Below are 17684 nucleotides of genomic sequence, written 5' to 3'. Positions count from 1 at the left end.
TGTGTTCAGTGGAGTAGCACTTTTAATTTCCTTCAAGAACTTTTCCTTTGCATTCATTATCTGGCATAAGAGGGCTACCTTTCAGCCTATCTTGGCTTTCAACATGCCTTCCTCACTAAGCTTAGTCATTTCCAGCTTTTGATTTAAAGTGAGAGATATACAACTTTTCTTTTCACTTCAATACTAAGAGGCCACTGTAGGGTTATTAGTTGGCCTAATTTCAATATTGTCATGTCTCAGGGAATAGAGAGGACCGAGAGGGAGAGAGATGGGGAAAAGCCACGCGGTGAAGCAGTCAGAACACACACGACATTTATTAAGTTCGCCATCTTACATGGGTGTGGTTTGGTGCCCCATAACAATTACAATAGGAATGTCAAAGATCACTGACCACAGAGCACCATAACAGATACAATAATAATAAAAAAGTTTGAAATATTGAGAGAATTACCAAAATGTGACACAGAGACATGAAGTGAGCACATGCTGTTGGAAAAATGGCGTCGACAGACTTACTGGACGCAGGGTTGCCACAAACCTTCAATTTGTAAAAAACACAGTATCTGTAAAGCACAATAAAGTGAAGCACAATAAAATGAGGTATGCCTGTACATGAAAATGGCTGTTTTTCAACAGGCTAGCCTAAGAAGAGGAGAGCAGAAGGGTGGTAGCTGGGAAGAGGTGGGGTCAAGGAAGGGACTGTTTTAAGATGTGAGAGGCCTAGACATGTTTAAATGATAAGGAAGTTAAAGATACATGGAAGAGAAAGGATGACTGATGGAGTGAGGTTCCTGCGAAGGCTAGAGGGGTGGGGATTAGAATACAGGTAGAAGGATGAGCAGTGGACAGGTAGGACAGACCCTCCTCCACTGTAAAGAAGGGAAGAAGGAAAGAATGGCTGGGCATGTAAGTTTATGATGGTGTGGTGGCAGAAAACAGAGACTGCTTTTGACAAAAGATCATGTTGCCAAATTCAGCATTCAATTCTGTGTTCACATCTGACTTGAACTCTAAGCAGCATTCAACACTGCCTCCTTGAAACATGTTCTTTTCTTGGCTTTAACAATACCACATTCTCATGGTTTTCCTCTGACCTCATTAGCAGTTCCTTTCAGTCTTCCTTCCTGGCTCTTCCCTCTTCACCAAAACTCTAAATGTTGAAGAGCTCCAGAGGCTGGTCCTGAGCTCCATTCTCTTCCCTATTTACAGGTTCTCCCTGGTAATCTCATTTAGTCCCTTGGTTTTAAATGCCATCTATGGCAAAGTACCAAACCAAAAAACCAAACCCATTGCTATTAAGTTGATTCTGACTCATGGTGACCCTATAGGGCAGAGTAGAACTGCTCCACAGGGTTTCCAAGGAGCAGTTGGTGGATTCGAACTGCTGACCTTTTGGTTAGCAGCCGAATGATTAACCACTGCACCACCAGGGCTCCAAGTTGTCCTCAACATCATTTTTCTATACTAGTAGCAGAATTTTTACATGGGTACCTGATCACTAAAGACTGTAGTCTTCAGCTTCCCTTGCAGCTAGATAGGGAAGGGCCTTACAGGGAAGGGCCTCTTCCCCTTTCCTGCTTCCCACTGGCTAGGAGCTGGAGCAGCCATCAACTAGGTGGCTAAGCCTCTGATTGTGGAGCTGCTATATCAGCTCCTGAAAGCTAACCACTGAGAAAGAGAGAAAATCTAACTTATTTAAGCCACTATTATTTTGGTTCTCTCTGTTACAGTACCTGAACTAATATCCAAACTATACACCATCTATATGCCAATGACTCTCAAATTTGTATCTCCAACTCTAACTCTCCCTGAAACTGTCTAGCTCCTTACTTGCCACCTCCCCTTTGATAACTAACAGGTAACTCAAACTTAACATGGCCGTAAGAGGACTCTTAATTCCACCTCCTCCCAAAACCTGCTCCCCCTCAGTGTCTTCCATAGGAAGAAAGAGCACCCCCACTGTTAAATCCAAAAACCTAGGAGTTATTATGGACTCCCTTCTTCCTTTTACCTCCCACATTTAAGCATCAGCAAGCCCTATAATATAGCCCAAATCTATCTAACTTTTCTCCATCTCTAATACTACCGCTTAGTCTAAACTATTACCATGTTTTATCTGAAAAGCTGAAATTGCCCTTTAATTAACTGGTCTCTCGGCTTCCACTCTTGCCCCATCACATTCCATTCTCCAAACAGCACACAGATTGTTTCAGAACACAAGTCAAATCATGTCTTTTCCTCCCTCATACTTGGAAAAAAATTCCAAATTGTTTACCCTGGCTGATAAAGGCCTGCCTCCTTCTCTAACATCTCTTGTATCACTCTTCCTCTTGCCCACTAGTCCACAGCTATACTGCCCCTTCTATTTCTTAAATATATCAAGCTTGTTCTCATCTGAGGGCCTTCACACTGGCTGTCCCCTGTTTCTCCCTGATGCTGATACAGCTGATTCTTTGTCATTCAGATCTCAGCTTAAATGTCACCTCCTCAAAGAGACCTTCCTTTATCCAGTCTACTATAGCTATCCAGTCACCTGTCCATCACGTTAACCTGTGTTACAATCGGCACAGCACACAAAAATCCTGATATTTTTCTTAGTTTTTATTTGTATTTCATCTATCTCCTCTCCCACTAGAACATGTTACATGAATACTCAGCCCTTGTTAGTCTAGTTTACTGCCAAATCCCAGTGCCTAGCACAGAGTAGGTGCTTATTAAATATTTTCTTAACGAATAATTAATTAAGTTGAAAGAATTTCCATCTGATGGCTTTTATTTTCTCTATGAAGTGGGGAACAAAATAATATGCTGAGAATGAGGGGGAAGAAAGTCTAAAGATAATGGAAAAAGCCAGCGTGGCAATCAGGAAGAAGGGGACGAAGAGCAAAGCTGGGAGTAATCTCCTTGGTTCTGGTCTAGTTCTCTTCCATGAACTCCATTCTTTTTTCTATTAGCTACACACATATATTTGCATGTAGATAATATCAGAACTCAGACTAATGTTAACAACAGGATCTAACTGAATAATAATAATCCAACATATAATTTAGATATTAAGGGGGCACCTTACTTAGATATTAAGGCGCACCTTACAATGCCATGCTCTAAAGTACTGACTAGAAGGAGTCTCTCCTAGGCCCAGAAAATGAAAGACTAGCACTCATCTACTACTGACACATTCCACCACATTCTTTCTTAAACACAGCCATCAAAGACCATAATTAAGCTCTTAGCTGTAATAGATATTACAAAGGCAATAAAAATGTAAGTAGAACCCTAAAAGATCTGGTAATCACTGTGTGCTATTTATAGACTATTTATAGATTTTAGGCTACAATTGGTCATTAACCTCATTCGCACATTTGTTCATAAATATATATGCCTGGCACTGATATATGCATACTTTATAATAACTCATATGTATGTATAAAGCCTAGCCAGTTGAAATATAAGCAAAGGTAAATACCTGTTTCTCTTCCAATCTGACGTGTCCCCAGGTTGATCACAGGTGTTCCAAAAGCTCCAACCTCTCGAACCCCACAGCTGCTGTTCCCAATCATACAACCAGCATGGGCAACCAACTGTATAAACTGGTCAAACGGGACGTGTTTAACTGCACGGAAATTGGGATGATGTTCAATGCCCTTCTTCCGCATCACTCGAACCATCTCTTTGCTCCCTGTGAAAATGAAAAGAACCGACTGTTAAATGGTTTATGAGATAAAGAAACAATCATTGGCAAGAAATTATCATTGGCAAGTATAGCCCCACTTAAAGACATCTTCCTATAAAAATTCACACTAGTTACTGGGGAATAGTAATTTTGATTACTAATCTTTTCTTGAATGATGAATACATAAACTGTCTGGCTGGCTCACTGCTTCAACTAGGAACTCAAACAGCAGCAGGTGGAACTTTTCAAATAGAACTTAGCAAAGCAAATACCTTCTTAGTAACATCCCAGTAAGAACCTTTACCTTAAGCAAAGATACAGAAGCTAAAAATAAGCCAACAGTTTATCTCTTAAGCTGAGAGTTCCTACACAGAAAGGTCTCAGGCTCTACATGCCAAGCTGATGAGAGAGCCCTGTCTCAGCTCTCCTCACCTGCACTAGAAATAGCATAACCAGGTAGCACTACCACTTATGTGACTAACCCCCAAGAAAATACAGATAGATTCTGACACTGTGGTTGATAACTTATTTTAAATACAAGACTGAAAAAAAGTAAGATGTATAGGGAGAGGCAATATTTAAACATCTCTCTAATTCACCCTTTCCCTAGCTATCCCGTACCAAGCGAGGAGAAGTTGCTAGTCTGATTAGTTAGCAGGCTTGACAGCAACAGCGTCATATTCACCAGTGCGCAGGAGCCACTGCTTTAACAGGAGCTGCATGTGGTTCTCCATGTCTTGAACTTTCTCTATGAGGCAAAGTAGGTAAGTGGACTCAGAGTTTAACTCTTGGAGCAGCCCTGGCTACTTCTCTCTATATCCAATCTTGCTAGAGCATGCTGGCCATCATCTACAATTATCGTAGTATGTGGCACACCAGAAGGTGCTACTCTTCCAAGATTCAGATTTGGGCTCCTCTTTGGCCCTAAACCTAAACCACATACACACTAATTCAGTTTTTCAAAGAGTCTTGTACTGGGGTCTGGGCACTGAGCCAAATAATGATAAAGCAAGGCTCTGATTCTTATTTCACTATTGTTCCCTGTGTATGTCTCATGGGGAAGTGACATGATTTAGGTATTCCCTGGAATCCTTTAACAATTTTCATAGGGGAAAGATATCTCTAATTCTAAAGTGTATACAATCAGGAAAGTATACTACAAACAGGATATCCCTGACAATGAATATTGACAAGAGAGACATACATAATTACTTTATAAATATTTATATAAAAAATTAAAAGATCAGAAAAGAATAAATGTTAAAGTTTTTGAAATATTAATACATTATCTAAATGAAATCTTGATTATTAGTTACCAGTTGCCGTTGAGTTGGTCCTAACTCGTGGCAACCCCTCGTGTGTCAGAGTAGAACTATGCTTAATAGGGTTTTCAATGGTTGATTTTTTGGAAGCAGATCACCAGGCCTTTCTTCTAAGGTGCCTCTGGGTAGACTTGAACCTCCAACCTTTCAGTTAGCAGCTGAGTACATTAACTGTTTGCATCACCCAGGCAGAAATCTGGGTTAGGGGTTCTTAAATTTTTTTTTCAACTAACACTCTACTTTGCTTCCCTTAACAGAAAAGATTATTCAAGGGGCACTATAAGCAGAATTCTTTCCCAGTAAGATGGTAACATCTTGGCATTGCAGGGAAGGGTCCTGCCTCCTTTACCAAAAAAAAAAAAAGCCTAAGAGCTCAGCAGTGACTAGTCAGTTAACAACCAGTATTTGAAAATTCCTGGGTGTCAGGCCCTGCTCTGGCATTTCTTGTTTATATCTCATATCCCCATTAACTTGCCCAAGGCCTCACTAGCACTAAAACTTACAGTATTCTCCACTAGTGGGTGATCAACCAGGTCAGGTTTGAGGATCCACTAGTTGGAGACCCCAGATCTAAATTATTTAAGCTCAAGATGTCTTTAAGATATCACTAACATAAATAAGCAATAGAACAGGAAATAATATTAATGGTTATTTTAACTGCAGTCAATAGCATCATTACTTTCTTAGAGAAACTCTTTCACTTTAACTGCAAGGTTTATGTCTCTTGGTTAAAGTGAAGGTTGGACAGACTTTTTTTTTTTTTTTTTAGTGTTTATTTGCTTATTTCTTTCCTATTAAGTTTCTATTCGACTTTACAAAAACATCAAAGTCTTCAATCTATAGCATAATTGGTGATTCTTTGAAAACTGAATGCATCTGAGAAGAGTGGCTTTCAGTGATAAGATGAGAAAAACAGGAAGAATCAAAATAAGATGTAATAAAAATAAAATTTGTAAAGGTAGGTGACATAATTTCATTTTCAAGTTCAATTACCTGCATCAATATTTGGAAACAGAACTAGGGTCCGCTTGTTAAATGAGATAAGTGCATCCAATGTTAATTCAAACATTTTTATGGAATGCTTAATGTCAGTGGTCACAGGGTGCTGTAGTGCAACAATGTAATCTTTAGATTTTACATCATCACCTGTTTAAAGAAAATCAAACCACATTGCTTCATTAGTTAAGAGTACTAAAAGAGGAAGAAGCAAATTCTAAAAGCAAGACCCCGAAGTGTGTACTTTAAAAAATTCTAAGGTAAAAGTTTGTCACGTGCCTAGCAGGGTACCCAAATTAGAATCAAATGATAAGAATTTATAGCAACAAGCCCAAGGATACAGCAAATTTCATATTTTACAAAGGTGTTTGCTACCACAAACATAAAATATAACTTCAAATAGCAGGCACCAGAGATTCACTGTTTTAAAATCTGAAGTATTTCAAAGCATTAGAAAATTGTGAATCTTCCCCAAATTCTCCTTATGTTTCTAGTGAATAACCAGCAATATTAATGAATAATAATACATTGCAAATCAGAGCATTTAGAGTTTGAATGAGCATTAAACATATTTCATATAACGCAAAGGAGCTTCCCCATACCATTACCTGCCAGATTCAACAAATGGCAAGTATGTCTAACTCTGTTCAAAGGACTAGAAAGACTTAATGCATCCCCAGGCTGGGATCCTAAGGACAGTTCTTTAGCAAAAACCTAAAGTGTAAAAGATTTGCACGGGCAGTGCTATGCCAAACAACACATTTATCAGCAGGGTCTAAATTATACCATAAAACTGAAAATAAGCTCCATTTGCTTATTTTTAATGAAACGATTATCTTTCCCTGTGACATTAATTTTCACGACCAATTTTATCATTCATTATGTAGTTCATCATTAATTTCTAAATTCAACCAGCAGCAGTCATTTTTTATGATTTAATAGTAACAGAGGATTTTTACTAAGTTAGACTCTTGGTAGTATTTGATTTAAAAGACCATGATGGTTCCAAATTTTTATTTTAAAAAATTATTGGTCCCATATTAGCTTCTAAACTGAGGAGGAAATACAATTATTAAATTTTTGCATAAAGTAGAAAAAAAAACCTAAACAAATCTATCATAAACTTGATAAAACATGAGAGGTTCAAATATTAAAAACAAAACTGCTTGTCTGATTACAGTTAACTGAAGTCTAGAAAGATGAAATCAAGAAAAATTCAGATAGTCTACAAGATATAGATTCGGGCCTTAGGGCCATTAGGAAGAAACTATTTCAAGAAGAATTAAAATCTGGAAGGGAGGAGTGGCAATAAAAAAGTTGTCTTCACTGTAAAGGATATGGAGCTACTATGTATAGGCTGTAATCTGACCACTGGCACAAGTCTGTTCTGCTAGAATGCATGTCTCTGTAATGTGAATTAGCTCATTCCTGACTGGTAAATAGAGGAATGATGTCAACCTTTAACACAATAGTTGAGTTATCCACATATGATTGCCCACAGCTCAAGGCAGGTAACCCTAACGTAAAGGTATGTAACAAGCGATGGAGAAATAAAGTACCCGTCATGGTGCCATTTCACCCACGTTCTTTCTCTTGGTTCAGTATGCCCATGTACTCTGTCTTGAAAGCATTTACAGGGTAAGTCACTCTGATCTTTGTGCGGCTGGGGGTGGGGGCGGGGGGCATCTTCGAGAGTGAGGATGTTACGGTCTCATGCAGAAGATCATTCTACACAAGAGCTGATAAGGGACAAGTGAAAGGTGAAGAGGAAGAAAAATTCCAGCAGTTTACTCAATGAGATGTTTCCACTTCCCATTTATCTTCTACTTTAAGTGTGATAAAGAAATATTTGTAGTGGATAGAAAATAACAATTATAATGCAGATTGCAGTGGGAATGCACTTTGTAACTTAAGGTCCTAGGTGGATACATTTAAGCAGTTTCTTTATGAAAGGATAGCAAAATGACCAAACTTAGATCTGTCTTTCTGAACCAGTGAAAAAGAAAACACAAGACAATGATCCAGAGCCATGCGCTCCTAGCAAGAACACATTTTGTGCAAAGCCTGCACTGCTTCTCGACCTGCAACCTCTAACTTCTATCACTCCGCCCTTGCCTCCCTAACTCAGCAGCCTCAGCCCCTCCATACAATGGTTTCAATCATCGTACTATGATTTTGTTTTGTTTTGTAGGAGTCCTATATTTACTGTGGTATTTCTTTCATTATTAGGAATTTAACATATTCTTTTAACTTTGTTAATATTTCTAATAGGATTGTTACTGATTAATGTTCTGGTTACAAAGTTGCATGTTTTGTGTGGCCTATGCCCTACCTGGTGGCATAGCCCTGGTGGCACAGTAGTTAAGAGCCCAGCTGCTAACAAAAAGGTTGGCAGTTCAAATCCACCAGCCGCTCCTTGGAAACTCTATAGGGGCAGCTTTACTCTGTCCTATAGGGTCACTATGAGTCAGAATTGTCTCGATGGCACCTAACAACACATGCCCTACCCAACCCTAGCTTTCTTATAAGCAGAGTGATAACATCAGAAGTTGCAGGTGGAGAAGGAGGTGCCGGATTTTCACAACATGTACTATGCCAGATGTGAATGGCTCTGGCTCATGAGTTTGTGTTTTCTTTTTCACTAGTATTTAAAAAAAAAAATCAGTTTTTACTGTTCTGTCATCATTCTTTTCATAAGGAAACTGTTTAAACGGTTTCGAATAGGACTTTAAGCCCAAAGTGCAATCTTGCTGCATTCTGCTTTATAACAGTTATTTTCTATTCACTACAAATTTTTCAGAAGTACAAGAATTTTCAGAACATATACAGAGCTAACAGTATAATCAGAACAAAATGTACGAGTGTTTCCTTAAAGAATACAAAAAGGAGAGACTAAAGAGATCCAAGTTTGTTCCACTAGCATTATCTAGATAGGTTCCCTGATAATTACAAATTTGTGCAAGGATAAAAAATACATAGAGTAGATTAATTTATATAGTAAACCCTTAAAACCCATTGCCATTGAGTCGATTCATACTCATAGCAGGAAAGCCCAATTCCTTTCCTGTTCTAATGAGAACTGGATTAAAAATATACACAACCACTTTGATTACATAATCACCAAATCAATTTTCTATGCATTAACTTCATTATTCAATAGATTTGCCTCTTAGAAAAGGGGGTCCTAAACAGATGATTAGTCCTGATTTGACCTCTAAGTAGTATTCTCACTAGAAATCAATCGACATTCTGGTTTGTAAATGTGTTTTCCTTGCTTCTGACTAGCAAAAGGCAATTTCCAGGAAGCTAGATCAGCCAGTTATCGATGATTTTAGACCTTAGGGCTTATTTAGATATAAAGATAATGAACTCTAATGTTTGGTATAACTATGACTTCTGCTTTTTAATAATCATCATCATAATTCCTTACATTAACAAGTACTTCTGGCTTACTAACTGCTTTCACATTCATTATCTCATTGAAGTATTCCAACAACTCCGTGAGATAGTCATTAAAATTAAACATAATAATTTTTTTATTGTAGTAAAAAACAAAATACAGATAAACAAAAATACCCATAATGCCATAAACCAGAAAAAAATATTATAAACGACTTGGTGTATATACCTCTTAAAATTTCCATTATATTATAGTTTTTTTTTAATGATATCCTATTATACATATAATTCTGTAGCTTGCTTTTTTTTTTCTTTTTGATATATCAGGGTCTGTCTTTGTCACTAAATATTCTCACATCATACTTAATGGATTAAACACATTCCACTGTATAAATATAGCAAATATTTAAAAAAATCAATCCATTATACCTATTTTACAGAAAAGGTAATGAGCCACAGAGAGGTCAAGTCATACCAAAGGACAAGAGATATGGACTAAAACTTTACTCTCCTGACTGCTACTGTAATATTCTATCCACAATAGTTTCCAAAATGATTGAAATATACCTAACATTTTCTGACAGAAACAATCATTAGACTAAAGTCTGATACATACCTAACCACATCCGAATGATGCTCATATAGTCCTTGTTCTTGGCTGACAGAAGTTTGTCATAGGAAGGACAGCCTGCCAAAAGGATGCGATCATGGTCCTCACACATGGATATTAGGTGTTGCTCTGCACTTCGGGTGCAGCACACATGATAGTGAGCCAATTTTGTTATGGCATGTCTGATAGAGTCATCAATGGTCCCACTGACTTCCCCACCTTCAATGTGAAGGATTCGGATGTTCATTAAAGCAGCAGATGTAGCCAGAGCCAGGGCATCAAACCTGTCTCCATGAACAATCATGATATCAGGCTTCAGGCGATTAAGGACATCTGGTAGCTTCACCAGGGCCAGGCCTACCGACTCCACCATGGCTGCCTCGTCTTCTCCTCTAACAATTGTGTGTAGCCTGGTGTTAATGTCAAAGTCATCTTGTTCAATCATGCGATATGTATTTCTAAAGCAGGAGAGAAGTAAAGATGTGACAGTATGTTCTTAAATACAGGAAAAGCAATCTAACATCAACCCTGAAGAGAGAAACATTTTTTTATTTACTTGTTAAAATAAATAATTGAAGTACAATACAATAATTACAACAACAAACACACCCTTTACATACAATAACAAACAGTACAGATCATAAGTATACAGTTTAACTTTTCTAAATGAATACACCCGTACTTGCCACCTAGATCAAGATATTGAGCACTTCTAGCACCTTGGAGGACTCCTGGTGGCGCAGTGGTTAAGAGCTATGGTGAGCTACGGCTGCTAACCAAAAGGTCAGCAGTCTGAATCCACCAGTTGCTTCTTGGAAATCCTATGGGGCCATTCTACTCTGTCCAGTGGGGTCACTATGAGTCAGAATCGACTCAATGGCAACGCATTTGGTTTTGTGTTAGGACCTTGGAAGGCTCACTTGTACCCCTTCCCAGTCAGTACCTAGAAGGAGAAACATCTGAGGGAAGTTTTTTTTATTAGGAAGAAACAGACGATACTTCTAACAGTAGTCATGACTTTTTTCTTTCTTTCCTTTTTTTTCTTTTTTGTATTTACCAATTTTTAAAAAATGCTTTTATGATAGAAAAAAATCTCACTTATAAAAACAAAACTAATTTTTTTACACACACATACACAAAGCTGGGAATCAGGGTGCCTAACATGTCACTATACTATTATAAGCATCTGAATGATGAAAATCATCTCCTGAATTCTCTATACATAGTACCATTGTTGTTGTTTTTAGCTGCCATCGAGTCAGTCCCCGACTTGTGGCGATCCTATGTACAATGAGATTGGACCATTGTGATCCATAGGGTTTTCACTGGCTGATTTTTCAGAAGTAGATTACCAGGCCTTTCTCCCTAGTCTGTCTTAGTCTGGAAGCTCTGCCAAAACCTATTCAGCATAGGTGAGGTTTTCTTTGTACTTATCCTTTTTTAGGGTTAACCTTCCTGGATATGTACATTGATGTTTTACCCAATGTGGAAAATTCTGCTCATTATTTCTTCTAAGATTTTTCTGCCCAATTTTTTCCCTTCTCTCCTTCTGAGACTCCAATTAAATGTATATTAGATTGCTTTTGATATTGCCTCAGACGTTTCTGAGGTTCTGTTCTTTTTACTTTTTTTCTTTCTGTGCTTCACCCGGATAATTCCTATTGATCTGTCTTCAAGTTCATTGATCCCTTCTTCTCTTCAGCATCTACATCAAGCAGATTTTTCATTTCCTATATTGTACTTTTCAGTTCTAGACTTTTCATTTGGTTCTTTTTTATAGTTTCTCTGTTGAGATAGCTGCTTTAAAATCCTTCCTGCTCATTCCAGCATCTGAACCAGCTCAGGGTCTGTTTCTACTGACTGCTTTTTCTCTCGATGTTGCGTCAAATCTTCCTGTTTCTTTACATAATTTGTAATTATATACCAAACACGTGGATGACACTATAGAGACTCTGTACTCTATATCTTCCTCTTAAGGTTTTTGTTCAAGCAGGCAGTTAATTTTTGTTCAAGCAGGCAGTTGATTTTTCCTCTTGATTTTTGTTCGAGCAGACAGTTGGTTTTTGCTTTAGGTGGACAGCAAATGAAATTTCTGCTCAGTTTTTTCAGCCTCTAGCTATTGCTTTCTACTGGGTTTCTTGGAGTCCCTCATTCATGTGCAGTTGTCAGCCAAAAATTTGAGAACAGTTAATATACATAATTTTGGGCTTCCCCTCTGTGGCTCCCTCATTTCCAGAATCCAACCCTCCCGCTCCAATTTCCAAATGGTGTGACAGCCTAAATTCCATTTTCTGGCACCTCAACCTAAAAGACTGTGGCCTTCTGCTTGAGTTCTAGCCAACCTATATTGTGTGAACTGGGAGGTATTCTCAGGGGAAAAGTTATATAAACACAGATCTCACCTAGTACAGTTCCGTTCTCTTGAAGATCAAATCCCCTCCAGTTTCTGCCTGCTGTTGGTCACTCTCTAGTGTCTTTCAATAATTTTTAAAATATTTTGTCCAGAGTTCAAAAAGGTTAGCTATGGGAGAATTAGTCAGATACAAGCTAAACTCCTTTTTCTTAAGTAACTGTTTTATAATTTCTTCAGCTGAATACTTAGTTTATTTTCCCTCTAATAGTGAAAGCCATTAAGACCATGAATTTACTTCTAATTATAGGTTCCCCTTTATCATTTTATTATCTCTTATTTTATTATTTATCTGTATATCATCTGTCTCCCCTACCAGAATATAAGTTCTATGAGAGTAGAGATTATGTTTCTGTCTTATTTGCCACCTAGCACATTCTAGATGCTTAATAAACATTTATTGAATGAATGAATGAACAAATGAATTTCTACTAGTCTGTTGTTATCTATTTAATTTCCCCTTAAGTAATTTTATAAATATAAAAATGCTGTCTCATTTATTAAATTTCTAAAGTAGCGAAGTTCTTTGTTTTAATATCTTAATATAGGAAATCCATTCACATGGTTTAAAATCCAAAAGGTACAAAAGGTTATACAGTGAAAGTCGGTAACTTTTGTCTCCCAGTCTTCCAATTCCCCTCCCAAGAGGCAACCAATTTCTTATTTTAGAATGCACTTTAAACATACATTCCCATTAAGTACTAGTCAAGTTTCCTAATTATACTACCTTTCTACCCTTAATTTTTGTAGTAGCTGATAAGAAACCTACTATAATTCCGAGAGCCTCTCTCCCCCAGTCTTCCTATCAAAACTTTCTCGTTCAAGCAAAAGAATCCACTGAGACTTTCATCTCAAGCAACAGCTAAAATTTCTCTTCTACCTTGTCTTATTACCCAACATTGATTTTCTTAGTCAGAATTCAGTTCACATTAAAAATAACCTATGGATTCTTGAGCTGTCCTTAAGTTTCTTCTCTAGTCTTTATGTATTTTCTTAGAGAAAATTTCCAGATTTCTGGAGGCAGGTTTTTGTTTTTGCTGGTGTTGTTGTCTTTTTTTTTTAAAGAATAGTCTGAAAAAGACAATTTCAATTTAACACATGCTTCCTTTATATATAAAAACCTGTTGCCGTCGAGTTGATTCCAACTCATAGTGACCCTACAGGACAGAACAGAACTGCCCCATAGGGTTTCCAAGGCACAGCTGGTGGATTCAAACTGCCAACCTTTCAGTTAGCAGCTGAACGCTTAGCCACTGTGCCACCAGGGCTCCTTATACATAATAGTTGTTTTTTTTTTAACCATCTTTGGAAACTGCATTAACATTCTCACGCCACAAGGGTGCACTAAATGCCACTTTATTAACTTTCTTAGTTCAAGTAGATAGAGCTAAAATGAACATTTCTAGTTTACACATTCTGCTCCCTCAAAGATTTCCCAACCTTCATTTTTAGAATTTAAATTGTGATCAATAACAAACCTAATGACATCATAATAAACATCAGTGATAAATGGTAATTAGCATTCTACTTTACCTTGTAGATCAATTGTTGTTCTGTACCCTCGAGTCAATTCTGACTCATAGAGACCCTACAGGACAGAGTACAACTGCCCCACAGGGCTTCATAGACTGCAGTCTTTATGGGAGCAGATTGCTAGGTCTCTTCTCCCACAGAGGCACTGGTGGGTTCAAATCACCGACCTTTCAGTTAGCAGCTGAGCACTTAACCACTGCACCAGCATTAAAGTATAATCTTCATTAGAACTCACAAAACAGATCATGAGGAATTAGTCACGTTATTATAGCCACGCAATACGTATTTACAAGTGGCATTTCTCCTGAATGTAATAACAAACAATAGTAATATTTACAGCTATCATTTATCAAGCATCTAATAAGCACCATCACTGTGATGGGTATTTATATCACTCTCCACTCCCTGTGATAACCTACAATACACGTTTTCACCTCATTTTATAACTGAGGAAACTGAGGCTCCGAGATGCTAAGTGAGTTCTCCAAGGCCACATAAAAACTAAGTGGTAGAACTGGGATTTGAAGCTAGGTCCATATGGCTTCAAAATCCAAGCTTTCTCCAGTACACCATGTTACAATCAAGAATATCATAAAAAAACGCTTTTATCTTACCCGTAGTCATCTATCAGGTGAGAGCCAAGTACCACCACATCAAGTTCAAAGAACTCAGGTTCTGTTTTAATGCCGAACATGATTGGGGCAAGTTTGGAATAATCAGCACGGTTGCAAGTAGCAACGCAAACCCGAAGCTTTCGGTTATTCCCATTCTTCTCCATGACTTGTTTCTTTCGTTTTGAAAGGGTCTTAAAATAGAGTTCCTGAAGTTGCAAAAATAAAAATGATTGTTTATAATCAGAATGATACACCCTAGATATAAGCACAGAATTTTGCAGTTTTAAGTCCTTAACCACCATTCAGTACAGTTATTCTTAACCTTTTTTTTTCCCACCCCACCTAATGAAGGATGACACTCCTGTGTGCCACTCCCACTGGCGTAGCCAGAGCTATGAAATCCCAGCAGACTAACTATAACTCCACCTCTTTCTCCCACACTCAAGAAAGCACACTGGAATGCAACTGAGAAAGACTGACATAATCAACTCTAATTTATAAATGCAAGCAAACATCAGCTGTTTCATATTAGTTAAAAATTTACTTGCCACACTTCACAATTGATCCCAACGTATCAGAATGCTGCAAAACTCTGGCTGACAACCACTGATCTAGTTCAACTCCCTCACTTACAGAAAGGGAAACACAGGTCTTGAGAGGCGAAATAACTTCCTCAAGATTCAGTATCACATCTTGTAAGGAACAAGATCTATTCACTCTCATGTTATATACTCCCTACGTACAGATGATCAGTGCTGGGGAAGAGAAAGATGAATAAAATAAAAGCCCTACCTTCAAGGCTTCATTAACATCTATCCACCAGTGCCTACCGAACTGACAACTCTAAATGCCTACCAGATATCTTCTATTGTGTGTCCCACAGGCACCTTAAAGTCAGTGCCCAAAACTGAGCTCACTTTCTTTCCCAAACCTATTCCTCTTTCCTTATTCTCTAACTCAGTTATGCACTTCCATTTACCCAAATGCTTTGGTATCTTTGTCTCCTCTGTTCCTTACCCTATTTCTTGGAAGCCCTGGCAATTCCATCTCTAGAATATCTTTCAAATATATTCCCTCTTCTTCATCCCACCAGGACTTTGTCTAGTCCATGGCTTCATCTCAGGTCTAAACTACTTAATGGGAGTGGTTTGCTTGTCTCTAGTCTTGCCTTACCCGGCCCAAACTTTCAGAGTGATCTTTCCAAAGTTCATAAATCTGATTATATCACACTAACCAGGATACACCACCTATGGGATAAAGCCCAAATTGCTTATCTGGACCTAGCCCATCTTTCCAACCTCTTCTCTCGTATCTACAATTACCCTTACTCTGTGCCACAGCACCAGCCATACCATTACCTGCAGTTCAATGAGTCATCTCCATACCTCTGTGCCTTTACAGATGCAAGTATCTCTCCCTAAAACTTCCTTTCTCTCTTGCCTGGACTCCTCCTCATCCTTCAAAACTCAGTTGAAGTGTCACACTCTTTTGGAAAGGCTTCATGTAAACCTGTTCCTCTTCACCCCACCCCACTTAGTTGCTTCCTCCCTCTTAACACTATGCCCTACCACCCACTTATATACTATTGCTTCACTCATCTGCCCTGGCCCCCATACTATACCCTTCATTCGAAAAGTAAAAATCAGAGCTAAGGGATAAAAGATATACTTTATGGAGCATTTTAAATGTCTCTACTTCAGTGTAAAACTTTTCTTCATAGACTCTGATTCCAATGCTTATGTTTCAGGAAGTATACCAATATTTAGAATTTGTAATCAGGAATCCAGAGAAGCTTGACTAAGGATGCCAATAAAAGAGGAGCTATCCTTCAGATCAGGGTAAACTCTTGATGCACAATGTAAGTCCCATCAGTAGCCCTCTGCTCTTGATACTCATCTGCCCCATCATTAGGCCTACTCTGAACTTTCAACTTCAAATAAAAGCTAATTCCACCCAATGGAAAGCACTTTTAAGATACGGAAATGAGCACTCTGCCTAGAGAGTTGTATTCCTAAGGCCTAAGCACTATCTAATCATTAAAGAGACAAAAACATTCTTCCAAAAATGGCTGTCTTAAGTATTCTTGTACATTATCCTTCTTCTACTGATAATTAAATTTGAGCTGAATCAATTGTTGGTGATATTTAACTTACCGGGTAAGACAAGGCAAATTTTTCACGGTTGGTCAATTTGTATTTATTTTACAAAGAGCAGTAAACTTTCTATCTGGCAGTACTAAAGTGTTCTCAGTATTTGCCAAAACTCAAAGGTTATTCTACCAAAACTAAGAGTAAGTGAGCCATATAAATAACTATGAAAAATAACAACATTACTTAAGGCCAAAACTTTTTTTTTCCCATACAAAAATTTATACATACATTGTTATGTGACTCTAACTGCTCTCCCCATACTCTGACAGTACATTCCTCCTTTCCACCCGATTCCTCATGTCCATTCAACCAGCTCCTAACCCTCTCTGCCTTCTCATCTCACCTCCACAAAGAAGTTGCCCATTTAGTCTCTTGTATCTACTTGAGCTGAGAGGTACTCTCCTCACTTTACATCCCACAGTCCAGTCTAATCCCTGTCTGAAGAGTTGGCCTTGGAAATTGTTTTATTTCTGGGCTGATAGAGAATCCAGAGGCCATGCTTTCCAGGGTACCTCCAGTGTCAGCCAGACCATTAAGTCTGGTCTTCTTACTAGAATTTGAGTTCTGCACCCTACCTTTCTCCTGCTCCATCCGGGACTCTCTGCTGTGTTCCCTGTCAGGGTCATCATTGGTGGTAGCCAGGCACCATCTAGCTCTTCTGGTCTCAGGCTGATGAGGTCTCTGGTTTATGTGGCCCTTTCTTTCTCTTGGGCTAATACTTTCCTTGGGTCTTTGGTGTTCTTCATTCTCCTTTACTCCAGGTGGTCGAGACCAATTGATGCATCTTAGACGGCCACTTGCAAGCTTTTAAGACCCCAGACACCACTCACCAAAGTAGGATGGCAGAACATTTTCTAAATAAGCTTTGTTATGCCAATTGACCTCGATGTCCCCTGAAAGCATGGTCTCCAGACCCCTACCCCTGCTACTCTATCCCTCAAAGTGTTTGACTGTATTCAGGAAACTTCTTAGCTTTG

The 17684-nt window shown here is 38.3% G+C and overlaps 1 protein-coding gene across 6 annotated transcripts in view; it reads right to left on the bottom strand.

Moving 5' to 3' along the window:
* GNE (glucosamine (UDP-N-acetyl)-2-epimerase/N-acetylmannosamine kinase) overlaps window positions 1-17684 on the bottom strand; it is a 43469-nt gene that overhangs the window by 17722 nt on the left and 8063 nt on the right. For 3 of the 6 annotated variants that reach the window (XM_023727514.1, XM_023727515.1, XM_023727513.1), the window contains exons 2-5: window positions 14558-14763; window positions 10007-10458; window positions 5989-6141; window positions 3467-3679 (exon numbers count right to left, since the gene is read on the bottom strand). In XM_023727514.1, the coding sequence (XP_023583282.1) occupies window positions 3467-3679; window positions 5989-6141; window positions 10007-10458; window positions 14558-14721 (982 nt within the window). In that variant the 5' untranslated portion in view covers window positions 14722-14763. Of the gene's footprint in view, window positions 1-3466; window positions 3680-5988; window positions 6142-10006; window positions 10459-14557; window positions 16087-17684 lie in introns of those variants that run through there. The other 3 variants (XM_023727512.1, XM_004372267.2, XM_023727517.1) reach the window with 2 other exon arrangements.

Source organism: Trichechus manatus, unplaced genomic scaffold, assembly GCF_000243295.1.
Source record: "Trichechus manatus latirostris isolate Lorelei unplaced genomic scaffold, TriManLat1.0 scaffold00016, whole genome shotgun sequence".
In the NCBI taxonomy this organism is placed as follows: domain Eukaryota; kingdom Metazoa; phylum Chordata; class Mammalia; order Sirenia; family Trichechidae; genus Trichechus; species Trichechus manatus.
Note: the sequence above shows the minus strand (reverse complement) of the source record. Positions and strands in the feature narration are given on the sequence as shown.